Below are 21,310 nucleotides of genomic sequence, written 5' to 3'. Positions count from 1 at the left end.
TGTGTCTCCTACTTAAATTATGTCGTTTTTTCGGCATCATGACCCACTTCTGTATATTGAATGTTTCGTTTCAGGCTAGTAATAATTAAATTAAAATAAAAATAAATTATTTTTCGCAAATTGTCATTCGGTCAAGTGAAACTCCTAGTCGCTTGAGGTTTCTTAGCTTTCAAAGGCTTTTTTCTCAACTGTTCACGTTTATACAACGCTAGACCGACACCAATATCATATTATACCTCGCATACCTCATCTGTAGACTTAGGATGTTATTAACGTTTTGAAAGCCTTCCTTTGTCTATTCTAGTGAGTGATAATGCCGACTGACTCCTCAAAAATTTTGAAGAGGAAAAGATTATGACAAATTAAGATATACTTCCAAACTTAGGGGGCAGCATAAATCTTTAAGCCGGTAAGCACTTACTTAATTGCCGAACCATACTTGTTATTTAACTTTCATGTGAGAATGACAACGTGTCTATAAGAAGGCAAGAGAAGCAATACGGCAACCCCCAAGGATTATCCAATATCCAGGTCCTTACTCTTCACAAAAATGGAGACCAGCTCTATTGATTCCAGACCAATAGGCATGCATACCAACGCTGAAGACCATGCCAAATGCATCTAGTTAGGAATCGCAGGTTACTGAAATCTGAGGTCAAACAAGATTTTTAATCCAGGTACTGGTATATTCACATCATCCTCGCCCCAAGAGCAACTACTTTCTTAATCACCCTGAGAACAAACATCCTAGTTCTAACATAAATCCATAAGTTCATGTCGACAGGTTTCAACCATTCTCTGGCATAAACTGCATTTTCAGACAATGTCTCGGTAGAAAGTAAATATTGTCCTAGTAGAAATTTAGGAAGTAACTTTCGCCTTAAGTTTTTGTCTTTACTAAATAAACTGTGATTAAATATCACTATGAGTTAAATGTCGCCAATACGAAATTGTATTGGCGATGTGAATTGTATTAGCGAATCCGGATTAAGTGATTAGTTGCGGCACTGTTCATTATTTTAAGGCAACAGGACAGAATATTCAATAGCAACTTAGCCATAAAACAAAGCACAATCGATGTTAACCATCGTGACCACGAATCCGACCTTTCGCGAGCACAACTTAAAAAAAACAGCAAAAGAAGCACAATTATCATAGAAGATATCATTAAAATAAAGATGTTTTGGAACATAAAGGGCCCAAAGCCCCTCCTTCCGCATACAAGCCTTATCATGAATTATTAAATATCATTTGCTTCGTTCATAATGTACATTGCAGAAGATCGGTTTACCTGTAAAAGGATAACACAAGTTTTTTTTTGTTTTGTTTTTTTATAAAAAAGACTGTAATATTCCGAGCAGAAATCGCTGCAAGTAAGAACGCTGCTCCCCGCATTTCAGCTTCTCTGTGTAAATACAATATATATTTCGACGTAACTGAACCCACAAGGGGCTTGAACACGTGATTTTTTTAAACATTTAAGGTTATCTCAGTTTTTTTTTAGTTTTAAGTCGCACTTTACTGTATTTAAAAAATTAATTAGTTAAAGTAAATGACGAATTCCATTGCTAAATATACAGCGGGAATTGTTCTTGATGACTTTACTCTCACATGTATCATGTTTCCCTGGGTTCCCACCGATCACGTCCTTTTAATCCTCCATGCCTGTGGGGATATTTCCAGGGAAATGAACGTTGAAGATAAAAATTATAACTTTAATTAAACATAACGAACCTAGGTTAATAAAGGTTAGCCCTTAGAATATTTTTAGGATAGTTTTAGGTACTCGTTTGAGTGACAAACAATAAACAGGACGAAAAAGCGGTTCGATCCCATTTTCTAGGACAATAACAAAAGAACGGCAAGGATAACTAGGCCACATTTTACGGACGAAGGATAGCAGATTGCCAAATATTGAACTTTTTGGCCATTCATTTAAGGCCAAACTTAAAGGAGGTTGTCCCTGAATGTGGGGAAAAAAGGTCAAGAGAAAGGATTCAGAGGAAACTGGAGCTTCATGGGAGGATATAAAGAGTGTGGCTTTGAATTAATCGGAGTGGAGGAGGAGAGTGCGCAGCTGTGTTGGCCTCGGCGGCAGTAGAAAGGGGGGTCCGACTCCGACGAGTACAATACCCCTTCGAATCCCGATCCGGACACTTTTTTTTAAAACTCCCACGAGTACCACGTGGTTTATGGTTTTCTCACTGAGAATGAAAAAACAGGAATTTTCTCACTTGGAAAAACATGAATTTTCTCACTTTGAAGGATGTTTCAAGGTCGATTTATTTGCTGTTGTTTGTCCAGGTGTAATGACATTGGGGTGATTTACATAATCGATGGGGGAATTATTGGTTCACGAAGGGGGAATTAAGAAACAAACATGGCTTCATTGTTGTTTGGCTAGCCTAACCTGAGAAATTGATTTACATAATCGGCGGGAAAATTATTGATTCACGAAGGGGGAATTAAGAAACATTATGGTTTCTTTGATCTTTAGGCTAACCTAACCTGAGAACTTGATTTACATAATCACTAGGGGAAATTATTGATTCAGGAAGGGGGAATTAAGAAACATTATGGTTTCTTTGATCTTTAGGCGAACCTAACCTGAGAACTTGATTTACATAATCGGCGGGGAAATTATTGATTCACGAAGGGGGAATTAAGAAACATTATGGTTTCTTTGATCTTTAGGCGTACCTAACCTGAGAACTTGATTTACATAATCGGCGGGGAAATTATTGATTCACGAAGGGGGAATTAAGAAACATTATGGCTTCTTTAATCTTAGTTATGTGGGATAAACGTTATTTAGGTCAGAGAGAAAAATTAATATTCTATTTTTAAATAGGGCTTCATTGATCTTTAGTGTCAGGAATTATAAATGACATCACTTGTTATCTTGGAATTATGCGTCAGTCTAAAGAGATAGAAATTCTATTTTTAAATACGGCTTCACTGAGCTTTAAGTCGGAGAGATAAATTGATATTCTAACGAAACCTTAATAGTTTAGCTAGGAAAATTTATGAGATGAAGAGATTAACGTAGGAAAGGGTTTCCTAGAAATTTGAAATGTGAAAGCACAGAGATGCCAAAAACAAAAGGAACACACAGAAATTACTTTTAGGGGATTATTTGGGCGAAACGGTTTTAGACAGGTTATGGAATTATTTCGGCGAAATAGTTGGAGACATTTTAAAAGATGATTTAAAAGATGATTTTAGAAGAGGTTTTGAGTGTGGTCGTTATAATACACAAGTTGTATTTGAACAGTGTTGCGAGGTCCCCTACCCCAACCCCAAAGGGCCCCGATCCCCCTACCCGGATCCAAAGGGTTCTAATCCCCATACCCCAATCCAGAAGGAACCCCCCGGTCCCCAAAGGTTCCCAGGGCTCCCAAAGGGCCCCGGGACTCCCAAAGGCCCTCACCCGGTCCCCAAAGCCCCAAAGGGCCCCGATCCCACTACCCCGATCCTCAAAGGTCCCCCAGGCTCCCAATGGGCCACCGGACCCCCAAAGGCCCTCCCCGGGTCCTCAAAGGTCCCCCAGGCTCCCAATGGGCCACCGGACCCCCAAAGAGCCCCTCCCCCCTTTGGTCCCCAAAGGGCCCCCTCCCTCTCCCTCCATCTCCCCTCCCCTCCTTCCCATCCCCTCCCCTCCCCTCCCCCTCCTCCCCCTCCCTTCCTCCCCTCCTCCCCTTCCCTTCCCTATTTTATAATATTTTTTGTGCATTGAGACACAGAACGACCCTCCCCCCCCAGCCCCTCCCCCCCCCAAAAAAAGGTCCCCCGACACCCCAAAGGCCTGATTTTTCAAACTTCATTTTGAATTTCTTTCGTTGAAATGCAAGAGTTGGAATATTTCAGTAGTGTTTGGTTGTGGTTTACCTTGTCACAGTTAAATTTTCTTGATTTTTGAAAGTTCATTTTGATTTTCTTTCAGTGAAATGCAAGAGTTGGACTAGTTCAGTAGTGTTTGGTTGTGGTTTAACTTGTCACAGTTGCATTTTCTTGATTTTTCAAAGTTCATTTGAATTTCTTTCGTTGAAATGCAAGAGTTGGAATATTTCACTAGTGTTTGGTTATGGTTTACCTTGTCACAGTTACATTTTCTTGATTTTTCAAAGTTCATTTGGAATTTCTTTCGTTGAAATGCAAGAGTTGGAACATTTCAGTAGTGTTTGGTTGTGGTTTACCTTGTCACAGTTACATTTTCTTGTTTTTTAAAAGTTCAATTTGAATTTCTTTCGTTGAAATGAAAGAGTTGTAATATTTCAGGAGCGTATTGTTGTGGTTTAACGTGTCAGAGTTACATTTTCTTGATTTTTCAAAGTTCATTTTGAATTTCTTTCGCTGAAATACAACAGATGGAATATTTAAGTCGTGGTTGTTTACGGGTTACCTTGTCACTGTGAGAGTTTCTATATGTTTAAATTTTCATTTTGTATTTATGTCTTTGTATATCTCGATTTTGTAAATTTCAGTAGTGTTTGGTTTTGTTTTACCTTGTGACATTTAAATTTTCTTGTTTTTTCAAATGTCAATTTGAATTTCTTTCGTTGAAATGCAAGAGTTGGAATATTTCAGTAGTGTTTGGTTGTGGTTTACCTTGTCACAGTTACATTTTCTTGATTTTTCAAAGTTCATTTTGAATTTCTTTCGTTGAAATGCAAGAGTTGGAATATTTCAGTAGTGTTTGGTTGTGGTTTACCTTGTCTTAGATACATTGTCATGATTTTTCAAAGCTCAATCTGAATTTCAATCATTGAAGTTGAAGAGAAGGAATATTTCAATAGTGTTTGGTTGTGTTGTATCTTGTCACAGTTATATTTTCTTGATTTTTCAAAATCATTTTTAATTTATACATTTTTAATTCAAGAGTTGGAATATTTCACTAGTGTTTGGTTGTCGTTTACCATGTCACAGTTACAATTTCTTTATTTTTCAAACTTCATTTTTAATTTATTTCATTGAAATGCAAGAGTTGGAATATTTCTGTAGTGTTTGGTCGTGGTTCACCATGTCACAGTTACATTTTCTTGATTTTTCAAAATTCATTTTGAATTTTGTTTCGTTTAAATGCAAGAGTTGGATTATATCATTAGTGTTTGGATGTTGTTTACCTTGTAACAGATACATTTTCTTGATTTTTCAAATTTTATTTCGAATTTCTTTCTTTGAAATGCAAGAGTTGGAATATTTCAGTAGTGTTTGGTTGTGGTTTACCTTCTCACAGTTACATTTTCTTAATTTTTCAAAGTTCATTTTGAATTTCTTTCGTTGAAATGCAAGAGTTGGAATATTTCAGTAGTGTATGGTTATGGTATACCTTGTCACAGTTACATTTTCTTGATTTTTCAATGTTCATTTTGAATTTCTTTCATTGATATGCAAGAGTTGGAATATTTCATTAGTGTATGGTTATGGTATACCTTGTCAAAGTTACCTTTTATTGATTTTTAAATGTTTTGAATTTCTTTCGTTGAAATGCAAGAGTTGGAATATTTCAGTAGTGTTTGGTTGTGGTTTACCTTATCACAGTTACATTTTTTTGATTTTTCAAAGTTCATTTTGAATTTCGTTCCTTAAAATGCAAGAGTTTGAATATTTCAGTACTGTTTGATTGTGGTTTACCATGTTAAAGTTACATTTTCTTAAACCATGTCACAGTTATATTTTAGTGATTTTTCAAAGTTCATTTCGAATTTCTCTCGTTGAAATGCAAGAGTTGAAATATTTCAGTAGTGTTTGGTTGTGGTTTACCTTGTCACAGTTACATTTTCGTGATTTTTCAAAGTTCATTTTTAATTTCTTTCATTGAAATGCAAGAGTTGGAATATTTCAGTAGTGTTTGGTTGTGGTTTACCTTGTCACAGTTACATTTTCTTGATTTTCAAAGTTTATTTTGAATTTCTTTCGTTTCATTTTGAATTTCTTTACGCGCGCGTACGTAGGCTAACCTAGCCTAACCTAACTTAACCTAACCTAATCTAACCTAACCTAACCTAATCATACACCTAACTTTTCGCATGTCTCTCACCTAACCTAAGCTAACCAAAGTGAAGCGTACGTAGGCTAACCTAAGCTAGTCTTATCTAACCTAACTTAATCTAGTCTAACCTAACCATACTCACCGGAAAAGGTTAGGTTAACTTATCATGATCACTCATGATAAGCACATGTGTGTATATGTGTATACATGTGTTTACATATGACAAGGTAAACCACAACCAAACACTACTGAAATATTCCAACTCTTTCATTTCAACGAAAGAAATTCAAAATGAACTTTGAAAAATTAAGAAAATGTAACTGTGACAATGTAAACCACAACCAAACACTACTAAAATATTCCAACTCTTGCATTTCAACGAAAGAAATTCAAAATGAACTTTGAAAAATCAAGAAAATGTAACTGTGACACGGTAAACGACAACCAAACACTACTGAAATATTCCAACTTTTGCATTTCAACGATAGAAATTCAAAATGAATATGAAAAATCAAGAAAATGTAACTGTGACAAGGTAAACCATAACCAAACACTACTGAAATATTCCAACTCTTGCATTTCAACGAAAGAAATTAAAAATGAACTTTGAAAAATCAAGAAAATGTAACTGTGACAAGGTAAACCATAACCAAACAATACTGAAATATTCCATCTCTTGCATTTCAATGAAAGAAATTCAAATGAACTTAGAAAAATCATGAAAATGTAACTGTGACAAGGTAAACCATAAGCAAACGCTACTGAAATATTCCAACTCTTGCTTTTCAACGAAAGAAATTCAAAATGAACTTTGAAAAATCAAGAAAATGTAACTGTGACAAGGTAAACCACAAACAAACACTACTGAAATATTCCAACTCTTGCATTTCAACGAAAGAAATTCAAAATGAACTTTGTAAAATCACGAAAATGTAACTGTGACAAGGTAAACCACTACCAAACACTACTGAAATATTCCAACTCTTGCATTTCAACGAAAGAAATTCAAAATTAACTTTGAAAAATCAAGAATATGTAACTGTGACAAGCTAAACCACAAACAAACACTTCTGAAATAATCCAACTCTTGCATTTCAACGAAAGAGATTCAAAATGAACTTTGAAAAATCAAGAAAATGTAACTGTGACAAGGTAAACCACAACCATACACTACTGAAATATTCCAACTCTTGCATTTCAACGAAAGAAATTCAAATGAACTTTGAAAAAATCAAGAAAATGTAACTGTGGCAAGGTACACCACAACCAAACACTACTGAAATATTCCAACTCTTGCTTTTCAAAGACAGAAATTCAAAATGAAATTTTAAAAATCAAGAAAATGTAACTGTGACAAGGTAAACAACGATCAAACTCTACTGAAATATTAAAACTCTTTCATTTCAACTAAATAAATTAAAATTTAAATATTAAGATAAAATTAAAATTAAATTGTACTATTTATAAAACAAAAAAAAAATAGTGAAATATTACAAATCTTTATTTTAAACGAAAGAAATTCAAAATGAACTGTGAAAAATCAATAAAATGTAACTGTGACAATTTAAACCACAACCAAACGCTACTGAAATATTCCAACTCTTGCATTTCAACGAAAGAAATTCAAAATGAACTTTAAAAAATCAAGAAAATGTAACTGTGACAAGGTAAACAACGACCAAACACTACCGAAATATTCCAACTCTTGCATTTCAACGAAAGAAATTCAAAATGAACTTTGAAAAATCAAGAAAATGTAACTGTGACAAGGTAAACCACAACCCCACCCTCCTGAAAAAGTCCAACTCTTGAATTTCAGCAAAAGAAATTCAAAAAGAAATTTGAAAAATCATGAAAATGTAACTATGACAAGGTATACCACAACCAAGCACTACTGGAATATTCCAACTCTTGCATTTCAAGGAATGAAATTCAAAATGAACTTTGAAAAATCAAGAAAATGTAACTGTGACAAGGTAAACCACAACCAAACACTACTGAAATATTCCAACTCTTGCATTTCAACGAAAGAAATTCAAAATGAACTTTGAAAAATCAAGAAAATGTAACTGTGACAAGGTAAACCACAACCAAACACTACTGAAATATTCCAACTCTTGCATTTCAACGAAAGAAATTCAAAATGAACATTGAAAAATCAAGAAAATGTAACTGTGACAAGGTATACCACAACCATACACTACTGATATAGTCCATATCTTGGTTTTCATCTAAAGAAATTCATAATGATCTTTGAAAAATCAAGAAAATGTAACTGTGACAAGGTAAACCACAACCAAACACTACTGAAATATTCCAACTCTTGCATTTCAACGAAAGAAATTCAAAATGAACTACTCTTGCATTTCAACGAAAGAAATTCAAAATGAACTTTGAAAAATCAAGAAAATGTAACTGTGACAAGGTAAACCACAACCAAACACTACTGAAATATTCCAACTCTTGCATTTCAACGAAAGAAATTCAAAATGAACTTTTAAAAATCAAGAAAATGTAACTTTGACAAGGTAAACCATAACCAAACACTACTGAAATATTCCAACTCTTGCATTTCAACGAAAGAAATTCAAATGAACATTGAAAAATCAAGAAAATGTAACTGTGACCAGGTAAACCAACAGCAAACACTACTGACATATTCCAACTCTTGCAATTCAACGACAGATATTCAAAATGACTTTTGAAAAATCAAGAAAATGTAACTGTGACAAGGTATACCATAACCATACACTACTGAAATATTCCAACTCTTGCATTTCAACGAAATAAATTCAAAATGAACTTTGAAAAATCACGAAAATGTAACTGTTACAAGGTAAACCACAACCAAACACTACTGAAATATTCCAACTCTTGCATTTCAACGAAAGAAATTCAAAATGAACTTTGAAAAATCAAGAAAATGTAACTGTGACATGGTTTAAGAAAATGTAACTGTGACAAGGTAAACCACAACCAAACAGTACTGCAATAATCCAACTCTTGCTTTTCAACGAAAGAAATTCTAAAAAAAAATTATAGTATCATGAGAATGTAACTTTTACAGTTTAAACAAAAACAAACAACATCTTAAAGTTAAAAAAAATATAAAAAAAAAATGTGACAAAATAACAGAAAATATTAAAAAATCGACCTTGTCCCAGATAAACTGAAAAAAATACCACTCAAATACAGATATATTACAAATCTTGCATTTCAACGAAAGAAATTCAAATGAACATTAAAAAATCAAGAAAATGTAACTGTGACAAGGTAAACCACAACCATACACAACTGAAATATTCCAACTCTTGCATTTCAATGAAAGAAATTCAAAATGAACTTTGAAAAATCAAGAAAATGTAACTGTGACAAGGTAAACCACAACCAAACACTACTGAAATATTCCAACTCTTGCATTTCAATCAAAGAAATTCAAAATAAACTATGAAAAATCATGAAAATGTAAATGTGACAAGGTAAACCACAACCAAACACTACTGAAATATTCCAACTCTTGCATTTCAATGAAAAAAATCAAAATGAACGTTGAAAAATCACGAAAATGTAACTGTGACAAGGTAAACCACAACCAAAAGCTACTGAAATATTCCAACTCTTGCATTTCAACGAAAGGAATTCAAAATGAAGTTTGAAAAATCAAGAAAATGTAACTGTGACATGGTAAACGACAACCAAACACTATTGAAATATTCCAACTCTTGCATTTCAACGAAAGAAATTAAAAATAACTTTGAAAAATCAAGAAAATGTAACTGTGACAAGGTAAACCATAACCAAACACTACTGAAATATTCCAACTCGTGCATTTCAGCGAAATAAATTCAAAATGAACTTTTAAAAATCAAGAAAATGTAACAGAGAAACTCTAAACCACAACCAAACACTACTGAAAAATTACAACTCTTTAATTTCAACGAAAGAAATTCAAAATGAACTTTGAAAAATCAAGAAAATGTAACTATGACAAGGTAAACCACAACCAAACACTACTGAAATATTCCAACTCTTGCATTTCAACGAATGAAATTCAAATTTATAATTGAAAAAACAAGAAAATTTAACTGTGACAAGGTAAACCACAACCAAACACTACTGAAATATTCCAACTATTGCATTTCAACGAAAGAAATTCAAAATGAACTTTGAAAAATCAAGAAAATGTAACTGTGACAAGGTAAACCACAACCAAACACTACTGAAATATTCCAACTCTTGCATTTCAACGAAAGAAATTCAAAATGAACTTTGAAAAATCATGAAAATGTAACTGTGACAAGGTAAACCGCGACCAAACACTACTGAAATAGTCCAACTATTGCTATTCAACGAAAGAAATTCAAATTTAATTTTTAAAATACATGAAAATGTAACTTTGACAAGGTAAACCACAACCAAACACTACTGAAATATTCCAACTCTTGCATTTCAACGAATGAAATTCAAAATGAACTTTGAAAAATCAAGAAAATGTAACTGTGACAAGGTAAACCATAAGCAAACACTACTGAAATATTCCAACTCTTGCATTTCAAAGAAATAAATTCAAATTAACATTGAAAAATCAAGAAAATGCAACTGTGACAAGGAACACCACAAACAAAAACATCTGAAATATTACAAATCATGAATTTCAACTTCTGAAATTCAAATGTAGGAAGAATAATAAAGTGGATGTAAATGTGACAAGGTAAACCACAACAAACCACTCTTGAAAGCTGCCAACTCTTGCATTTCACTGAAAGAAAATCAAAATGAACTTTGAAAAATCAGGCCTTTGGGGTGTCGGGGGACCTTTTTTTTGGGGGGGGGGGGAGGGGCCGGGGGGAGGGTCGTTCTGTGTCTCAATGCACAAAAAATATTATAAAATAGGGAAGGGAAGGGGAGGGGAGGAGGGGAGGGGAGGAGGGGGAGGGGATGGGTGGGAGGGGAGGGGATGGGGAGGGGATGGGAAGGAGGGGGAGATGGAGGGAGAGGGAGGGGGGTCCTTTGGGGACCAAAGGGGGGAGGGGCTCTTTGGGGGTCCGGTGGCCCATTTGGAGCCTGGGGGACCTTTGAGGACCCGGGGAGGGCCTTTGGGGGTCCGGTGGCCCATTGGGAGCCTGGGGGACCTTTGAGGATCGGGGTAGGGGGATCGGGGCCCTTTGGGGCTTTGGGGACCGGGTGAGGGCCTTTGGGCGTCCCGGGGCCCTTTGGGAGCCCTGGGACCCTTTGGGGACCGGGGGGTTCCTTCTGGATTGGGGTATGGGGATTAGAACCCTTTGGATCCGGGTAGGGGGATCGGGGCCTTTTGGGGTTGGGGTAGGGGACCTCACAACACTGTTATAATACAACTTGTGTATTATAACGACCACACTCAAAACCTCTTCTAAAATCATCTTTTAAATCATCTTTTAAAATGTCTCTAACTGTTTCGCCGAAATAATTCCATAAGCTGTCTAAAACCGTTTCGCCCAAATAATCCCCTAAAAGTAATTTCTGTGTGTTCCTTTTGTTTTTGGCATCTCTGTGCTTTCACATTTCAAATTTCTAGGAAACCCTTTCCTACGTTAATCTCTTCATCTCATAAATTTTCCTAGCTAAACTATTAAGGTTTCGTTAGAATATCAATTTATCTCTCCGACTTAAAGCTCAGTGAAGCCGTATTTAAAAATAGAATTTCTATCTCTTTAGACTCCCGCATAATTCCGAGATAACAAGTGATGTCATTTATAATTCCTGACACTAAAGATCAATGAAGCCCTATTTAAAAATAGAATATTAATTTTTCTCTCTGACCTAAAGAACGCTTATCCCTCAGACCTAAGATTAAAGAAGCCATAATGTTTCTTAATTCCCCCTTCGTGAATCAATAATTTCCCCGCCGATTATGTAAATCAAGTTCTCAGGTTAGGTACGCCTAAAGATCAAAGAAACCATAATGTTTCTTAATTCCCCCCTCGTGAATCAATAATTTCCCCGCCGATTATGTAAATCAAGTTCTCAGGTTAGGTTAGCCTAAAGATCAAATAAACCATAATGTTTCTTAACTCCCCCTTCATGAATCAATAATTCCCCGAGTGATTATGTAAATCAAGTTCTCAGGTTAGGTTAGCCTAAAGATCAAAGAAACCATAATGTTTCTTAATTCCCCCTTCGTGAATCAATAATTTTCACGCCGATTATGTAAATCAATTTCTCAGGTTAGGCTAGCCAAACAACAATGAAGCCATGTTTGTTTCTTAATTCCCCCTTCGTGAACCAATAATTCCCCCACCGATTATGTAAATCACCCCATTGTCATTACACCTGGACAAACAACAGCAAATAAATCAACCTTGAAACATCCTTCAAAGTTAGAAAATTCATGTTTTTCCAAGTGAGAAAATTCCTGTTTTTTCATTCTCAGTGAGAAAACCATAAACCACGTGGTACTCGTGGGAGTTTTAAAAAAAAGTGTCCGGATCGGGATTCGAAGGGGTATTGTACTCGTCGGAGTCGGACCCCCCTTTCTACTGGCGGCTTGGCGCTGAAGTTGAGTTGTTAATAATAGCAGTAATAATTATAGCCTAGTAACTATTTTTGTCAAAGAGATATAGCAATTGCTGAAAAGATATAGTCAAATTCCAAATATAAATAAGCCTACAATCAACAATTAAAAAATAAGTAATAAGCAGAATAAGAAAAATAATAAACAAATTTATAAGCGAAAAAGAACTAAACTGCTAAAAATTAAAAAGAAACGAACTGAAAGAAAATAACAAAAAAACTGAAAAACTGATAATAAGCAAAAAAGAACTAACGACAACCAAAAAAGAACTGAAACGATGTTCAGCGTCCATAAAAACGAATTAATATATTATAAAAAAAAAAATGAAATTCAGTAACTGCTGTTGATAAAACACAATTTTCTATTTTGGCAGTAAACTAGTATGAAAAAAAACCAACAATAGTGGTACGAGCGAATCACAATGTGGCAGTTATTATAAGCAACTAGTTTATACAGAAACGACAGTTATTGAAAAAGTACTATCATTTTCCCTGGAAGGCAAAACGCTCACTTTTAATCCATAACTAATGGGCCAAGAATGAGAACTTCCTTTCTTAAACAAAGGCTAAAAAATTTAACGCTAGAAGCGGGAAAAGGTACGCATGATTATCAATTTTTTTGCTACACGGCATTAACCGCATCATCTTTTAAATATGTCAAGCAGTCTGTTACTCTGTAAAGGACACTGCGTCCCAAAAATAATATAAACCCAATTTTGCTCAATTACAAAACTAGTCTTCGTTTATTATAGGTCTAAAGCAGAATGCAACAGTTATTAATTGTCACATTATCGTTGGTCATTTGTGCTTCAGGTGAAAATGAAAGAGGACAGATATTAAGAAAAGAAAGAATATTGCATCATGACAAGCAGTTGGAAAATCCCGCTGGAAAGGAGTCAAATTCGAAGCTGGAAACAGTAGAAGCCAAAAGTGAGCTACTTTTTAATAAATACATAGCAACAGCCCTTTTACACTAAACCAGGTTGACTACCAGGATATTTATTTCGCCTTAAAACCCCGCCAGGGCTGACACTCCTAGGGTTTTTTTTCAAGTTCTTGGGATTTCAGTCTTGAGCATGGAATCTTGAGGATAATTACTAAATATTCTCCTGAACTAATACATTAAGTACACATAGAATTGCTTTTTAATATCTTGGAAGTTTTTATGAAGCCTGGGCATTATTTGGAAGTGAATCTTCGGGCATAGTTAAATTCTTTTTGGAGATCCTGATTCACACTTTCTCTCCAATCCGAGACAACTTAAACTATAAATATATCTTGTGTTGCTGCCCGCCGGCTGGGTAAAAAATTTTAATTAGGTAATCATCTCTGAAAAAAAATGTGTCCCTCAAAATATTTATTAGGAGGGGACAGGGGTCATGATTAATAAAATAATTATTGGGTCATCATTTCAACCCCCGGGGAAGGGGAACTTCCTTGTGCAATTTAAAATCCCCCTCTACCTCTTATCCAATCAATTTAAAAGGACAACTATTTGTCTGTAATTCTGACGGAAACACAAAACGTGTCGTCTTTGCCCGAAAACGCAGCTGTTTGAACCCAGGAGCAGCCTCTTTTCTGCCTTTTTATGACAAAAGTTATACAGTTTTCAAAAACTTATGGCTTATAGCTGACCCAAAATCCCTCTTGGTACTCCTATTTATCTCATACTTAATTGATTTTGGCCTCTATAAGCCTCTATGATAAAAGACAACCCAAACAAAATCACAGTACGAGAAACCTTTGCATTTTTTGAAAAGTAAATGGGGAATATTCATGCAAGATCAGTCTATCTTATTTCAAGGTGTTTTAGCTGTTTCCCTTTTGCTGTACATATTTCAGTAGCATTTGTTTTTATGGAAACTTAATCCAGTTTCGTTTCCACTTAGTTTAGGATAAAGGGGAGGAATAAAAGCAAACCTAGTCGTAATTCACGACTAAAAATAATGATTTCTTGCTCCTTTCTAGTAAAAAATTTGGCAAAATATTTTTTCTCTGGAATAACTCCAAAAACTTTGGAATGAGAATACAGGTTTTTCCAGTTTTACGGTTACATTCATGTAATTTTCTGCTATTCACAGTCACGGTTTTGTTCCAGTCTGCCAGTCACAACACTAGTAGATTCTTTCCCCACTTTTAGTAAAACACCATATTCTAAGTTCTACTAATTTTCTTCTTCTTCTTCTAATAGCTAATATAGTCTTAAGGATGCTCCAGCCCTTCAAGACTTTTTCCTTCTTCAGCACCCAAATTTCGGTCCAGCTGGATGTCAGTTTCTGTTAAAAATTCGACTTACTTCCATGTTTTCTATATCACTGTTTACTTAACCGCAGCCAGGCAAGTCCTTGTGAACTAGCCTGAGAAAGTCCCACTCAAAATCAATTTAAATCAAATGGTTGTAAATATCTAACAAGGGAAAAGCCAAAATACAAGAACTGTCGTATACGGATAAATAAAAATTTGGAAATGGTCTTCCTCTAACCCACAGGAAAGGTAGCGAAAAAAGCGCACCAAAAGTCTGTAAAAAGAAAACACAAAAATTTGTTCAACTATTTCCCTGGGGTCACATAGCAGGGGGGCCTTTTTCAGCAAAACTTCTATCGCACAGTAAATACAGCACAAACGCATCTCTGTCATAAGAAGCACAATAAAACTGCCTATGTAAAAAGCAGCATGGCTTCAATTACTACTTTTTTTTACCAGGCCACTTCATATGCAACGAGCGGTCATAGAAACTTTGGAGAGGGATCACTCGATTGAAAGTTGGAAGTCCTATTGCCCTTTTAAAGAGTCAAAAGTGCTTGGAAGAATCCAGCCCCTTCCAAACTCCTATTTTAGCCATCAATTTCCCTCGGCTCCCAAACACATCCCACCAGAATTTTGAGATAGCAATTTTTTACTATAGTCAAAAGGTCCCAGATCTACCTCCAGGGATGACATGACCCCCCCCCACCCACTGGGGCAAGGGCTGTAAATTATGCAAGTTGCCCATTGTTGATTTGTAAGTTTTATTATTGGACAAGGCGGAATGTTTGATACTGTTCGTCTCCAAAAAGGTAAAAGGGCACTAGAGTGAAACTATCAGCGAACGTTGAGAGGTAGGGGTGAAGCAAAATTAGAAGACAATACGAACATCTAGGTTGTCAAACGGGCTTATCTGCAATACTCATGAACGTCTAAGGTATTAAATTGAAACTTTTAAGGAATATTCAAGGGGGGTGTTGAAATAAATCAGAAGACGCTGTATGCATCCGGGTTGTCAAAGGGCTCACCAGCAATACATCAGGAGCGGCTAAAGGTATTAAGGTGAAACTCTCAAGGAATTTTATTGAGAAGGTTGGACTAAATAAAAAAAAAACACTGTATGCATCCGGGTTTTCAAAAGGACGTATCTGCAATACCTAAGAAATGGCTAAGGTATTAAAATTAAATTTTCAGGGAACATTGAAGGGGATGTTGAGATAAATCAGAAGAAACTGTATGCATCCCGGTTGTCAAAAAGCGTCCCTGTAATACCTTAGGAGCGGCTAAAGGTAGTAAGTTGAAATTCTCAGGGAATGTTATTAAGGAGGTTAGACTAAATAAAAAAAAAACACTATGTGCATCCAGATTTTCAAAAGGGTATATCTGCAATGCCTCAGAAATGGACAAGGTATTAAATTAAAACTCAGGGAATATTGAAGGGGATGTTGAAATAAATCAGAAAACACTGTATGCATACGGGTTGTCAAAAGGGCCCACCTGAAATACCTCAGGAGCGTTTAAAAGTATTAAGCTGAAACTCACAGAGAAAGTTATGGAGGAGGTTGTACTAAATCAAAAATACTATGAACATCAGGGTTGTCAAAAGGGTAAATCTGCAATACCTCAGGAATGGCTTACGGTATTAAGTTGAAACTTTCAGGGTATGTTGAACTAAATCAAAACAGCCTATGTGCACCCAGGTTGTTAAAAGGACGTATATGCAATACTTCAAGAACAGATTGGGTACTAAGTTCAAGCTTTCAAAGAACGTTGAGGGGGTAATTGGACTAAATCAAATAGACACTAAGTAAATCATGGTTGTCAAAACGGTATATCTGCAATATTTCAAAGGCTAAGAGTATTAAGTGAAAACTCTCAGTGAAATTTGAAGGTGATATTGAGCTAAATAAAAAAAAAAACATGATGCGCGTGCAAGTTGTAAAAAGGGCGTATCTTCAACATTTCAGGAACGGCCAAGGGTACTGAATTGAAACTGCCAGGAGATACTGAGGGAGATGCTGAACTAAATTAAAAAACTATGTACATCCAGGTTTTCGAATTGACGCATTCGTAATATCTCAGTAGCAGCTGAGGGTATCAAGTTGAAACTTTTAGGGAATGGTGAGAGGGATGTTAAACTCAATCCAAACACACTATATTAATTCAGGTTTTCAAAAATGCGAATCTGAAATATCTCACACACGCCTAATGATATTAAGTAGAAACTTTCAGTAAATCGTGGGATTCATAGAAATAGAAGCTTCTAAAAAGTTTTTATTGAAAGGAACTGGACCCACATAGTCAACAATAGGAAAAGATTTTTTTTTTACGTGTTCCAACTTCTTGCTCAACTGCGATAAACGATTTGTTTAGTTTTGAAGTTCAAATTTCATAAGGAACATAGGATTTTATGTATGCAACTTTTTATTCGAAATTTTAGATTTTTAGATTAATTATATATCCAACATTTCCAAATATTTCATCTTATACAACTCCACAGAATCAAAAAAAAAGAATTTACTTCGAATATTGAATTTGGTTTGAACATTTTAAAGTTCAGCTACTTTTTTTTTTTTTTTTTTTTGGTGCAGTCCGGAATAAAAATATTGATGCACTCTTTACAAAAGTTGAATGAGTGGCAGCTTATTTCTTAACCTACTTAATTATATACTTGGCAGTGACCACATCATACAAATTGCCAACCAATCCGTTATTAGCTTTTACGCCGTTACATACTGTCGTCTAAAAATAATTTAAGTTATGTTATGTTCATTATCCAAGTTAATCTTCGCTTAACAGAGTACATTGAAACACTGCTAATGGCCACATGGTCAATACTTTTAAAAGGCTCATGTCAAAGTTACAACTTCTGAAAATTTTAGAATTGCACCCTAGAATGGTTAAAAACACAAACAATTTAAAAAATTTAATTTTTAATCATTTGGGATTATTTTCAGATATTTATTCCTGTATCGAAAGAAGTGGAAGATTTATATACATACAAAAGTTTGGCGGGGGGGGGTACAACAATTTTTTTTTAAACGAATCAAAAAAATTTATGTGTCTTTTTATTATGGTTTTACAATTTGGACAAATATAGTGAGGAGGGATTTAAACCCGGTAGCCCCTGGATACGGCCTAGTGCCCTACTTACTATTACTACTACTAATACCCCATTAAAGCACCAGCTCCCCTTCGACCAACAAAGATGCCAACGCTCCTTATCTTCCCTCATCTGTTCAGAGCATCACTCTTTACTCCCTCCCGTGAAGTTCCTACGTCTTTTAGATCCTTTGTGGTGACCTCTTCCCAATCCATTTGAGGACGCGCTTCATTTTGTTTGGCCCTAGACGGACTTCCAAAATGCTAAACTTGCAAACTTATCATTCTTCATCCGTAAAACGTTATCAAACCATCTCCACCTTTCTTTCACTATATCCCTAAAAAGTGGGATCGAACTATATTTTTCTGCAGCTTAGTCTCGAGACAAATTTGGCGTTTTTACCGAGCGTTTTATTTTTAAGAAGCGTCTTTTTGTTTTTTGTTTTATTTTTGCTACTCTAGCGAGGACACACTTGAAGTTATATATTCTACCGTCGCAATATCAGTCGATCGTCAAAGATCTGATAGATCATAGTAGATCATATTAATTAAGAGATCTATCTTATAGATCACAAATAAATAATAAATAGATCATAAGCCTTTTTTATTTTCATTGAAAATAATTGATAAGACGACAAATTTGCACACACACAAATCCCCACATACTGAGAAATAGATTGTATGCCCGCCCCCTATATCTGTATGAATTTATTACGCGTACATACATTGGGGGAGGGGGTTAAAATAGAAGCTATTCTCAAAACAAATAGGTAGAAATTTTCTCAATGTATATGAATTCAAATTTTGTTAAAATACTATTTAGTTTAGGGAGCATAAATTGGATTAAAACTCATTTTTTTCATTTTATGATAAATAGCCTTTAACGTGCTTAGGGTCAAAGGCAGGGGCTAATTTGGGCCCAAATCCCTGACACTTCAAACTTCCTTGAATTTCTGGGAACCTCCTAATCAAATTATCTAGCATTCATTTTTTTTCTGCAATTGCCCTCTCCTTTCCCAGGAAAACAAATCCATTTATAAATTCTGTTTAGTTTTTTTTTTTTTTACGATATACCCTTTTCAAACACACTCGTTCATCAGCAGCCATCAGCGGTAATAACAAAAAAAGGCATTGCTCGTTTATTTTGCCGTTCGTTTGTTGTAGTGACAATGGACGATTGCATTACTGCTGTCGACGTTTTTTTTTTACAAAGCTTTTTTTTTTTACCGCCCAATGTGTCCATCGCAAAACTATCCTGCACACCACTAAGAAACACTCGGTAAAAAAAAAAATGTTCACGGTAAAAAAAACGCTCGGTAAAAAACTTCAAGTATTTCTCGGGCCTTATTGCCTGATATCCGGTCAGTCGAACGAGCGCCTAAAATTATTCTAGCAACGATTCTAACACCTCTCGGAAATATTTAGCATACCTTCAAAAACCTTTAAAATGTCCAGTTTTCTGGTGTAGAATGTGTCTTTAAATGGGCTAACTGTACAGTATTGGACACTTACCCATCACCCAGCAGGACTGCTTTTTTAGGCTATTGACGTCTGACAAAAAAAAAGAAAATGCTATTAAAAATAATCAAAGAAAACGAGGGTTATTTCAGCCAGTGGACAGAAAGAAGCGAAAAGATAAAAATAGACAATTCAGAAAGGACCACCAACAAGTCGTCTTCAGTTCAAAAAAAAAAAAAAAAAAAAAAAAAAAAAATTGAAATGAATTCTAAAAGAGTAGAAGATGTGTTTTTAATTTTTTCTTTCAGCTCTATTATAGTTCAATTCAAAAGGTTATTTTTCTTTTTTTCGAGCACTAAAGACGGCTTGGCAGAGGTCTGCTTTTTTGCCAGAATATCTGCTTTTTTCTTTTCGCTTCTTTCTGTAAACTGGCTGAAATTACCCTCGATTTCTTTGGTTATTTTTCAGTTTTATTTTCACATTTTTTCTTCTTTTTTTGTCAAACGTCATGTATAACCAGAGTGATTTTAGAACGTACTTTTAGGCTTATCGATTATTTCAGGCTAAAACAGCAATCTTATAATTTCGATTTGGTGTGATGTGGGAATCTGGATATCTCTGGGGCCTATGTGGTGGTAGAGTTCCCTCTGATCCACTTTTTTCCTTTTTTTTATGTAAAAATACACTAGATATTAGAAACTATGATCGTTTTAGTTATAGTGGCGTCCCTCAATTTTGCAAAGCGTGACGGGACTGCGACGGGGCGTGGCGTGGTGAGGTGGGGCGTCTTGTAGCCAAAAATGACATGGTATGAAATTGAATGACACGGCATTACGGAAAATGGCGCATCGTGGCAGAAAGGTGATACTTGAGAGCCGGTTGGCGTAGCGGAGAGGCTCTAGCTCTGATTCCGGACCATCAGGGGAAAAAACGCAATTGTAGATAAATATCTGCTAATTTTCTGTAAATCTAGTCGTTATCAAATATAAAAGCTTATAGTGACCGGTTGAGTGAAGCACTTTAGTACCCCCCCCCCCCTACTTTGATGCCTGCTTAAAAAAAAAAAAAAACACCGACCACACACGGCGTGTCAAATTTCTATCAAAGCAGTGCAGTTTCGTGAAGGTTTTAGTGACTTTGCTATAACGCACACTTCAAGATGCCTAAGTTAGACAAGCTCTTAACAATGACAGGCCTTCTGGTGAGTCCTCAACTAATAGATGGCACTGCGAATCATGTTTCTTTTACAATAATAAGAACTTGCAAGCTCTATAGGATGTTAGTTATTTTAATATATTTTTTTTAATTAATTATTTCTATTTCAGGTGTGAATGACGACCAGGCGAAAAGGGAAGCAAGACAGTTTTATGGAGTGATGCCCACGATGATCCAATATCAATTCCCTTACTATGCACCAACGTGGAGATCAGCAGTGCCTGACCCAGCACCATACATATATTCTTATATACCTGCAGTAAATACCGTAACAAAGGAATCAAGTGCAGAATCAGAGATTGTTGAAGCCCCAGGTCAGGGCAGATTTCTAATCCCGTTACCTACTAGTTCAGGTCATGAAAGCAATAATTTATTTCTTTCTCATCCTGATCGGGGCACAAAACATCCTAACAACAACAATTATTTTTTGACCCACCCTAATCGGGGCAGCACAAGTCATCCTAACAACAACAATTATTTTTTGACCCACCCTAACCGGGCTAAAGGTCATCCAGGCAACAGCAACAACTATTTTCTAAGTCACACTGAAAACAGGCATCCCAGTTCCAACACTAATTCATACGTTCATGTTGACTCACATCAACCCTACTCTGGCATTAACTGCTTCTTCGGACAATGTTTTGGCAGAAAATAAAGTGACAGAATGGAAATTTGAGAACTGACCGGTTAATTGTTATCTATTTATTAAATAAATCATGTCTAAACATTACTATTCTTGAAAAGTGATTG

The 21,310-nt window shown here is 35.5% G+C and overlaps 2 protein-coding genes across 2 annotated transcripts in view; one reads left to right on the top strand and one right to left on the bottom strand.

The window, feature by feature from the left end:
• Nucleotides 1–21,310, bottom strand: part of LOC148952798 (WD repeat-containing protein 11-like) — a 311,667-nt gene that overhangs the window by 159,619 nt on the left and 130,738 nt on the right. The gene's annotated exons all lie outside the window — the stretch shown is intronic.
• Nucleotides 13,269–21,290, top strand: LOC148952799 (uncharacterized). The gene is made up of 2 exons (XM_089088103.1): nt 13,269–13,471; nt 20,671–21,290. Exons 1-2 carry the CDS (start codon nt 13,306–13,308, stop codon nt 21,213–21,215), a joined length of 711 nt encoding a protein of 236 aa, XP_088944229.1. The 5' UTR covers nt 13,269–13,305; the 3' UTR covers nt 21,216–21,290.

This window comes from Artemia sp. Qi Xiang Cuo, chromosome 4 (assembly GCF_049724085.1).
Source record: "Artemia sp. Qi Xiang Cuo chromosome 4, ASM4972408v1, whole genome shotgun sequence".
Lineage (NCBI taxonomy): Eukaryota > Metazoa > Arthropoda > Branchiopoda > Anostraca > Artemiidae > Artemia > Artemia sp. Qi Xiang Cuo.
Note: the sequence above shows the minus strand (reverse complement) of the source record. Positions and strands in the feature narration are given on the sequence as shown.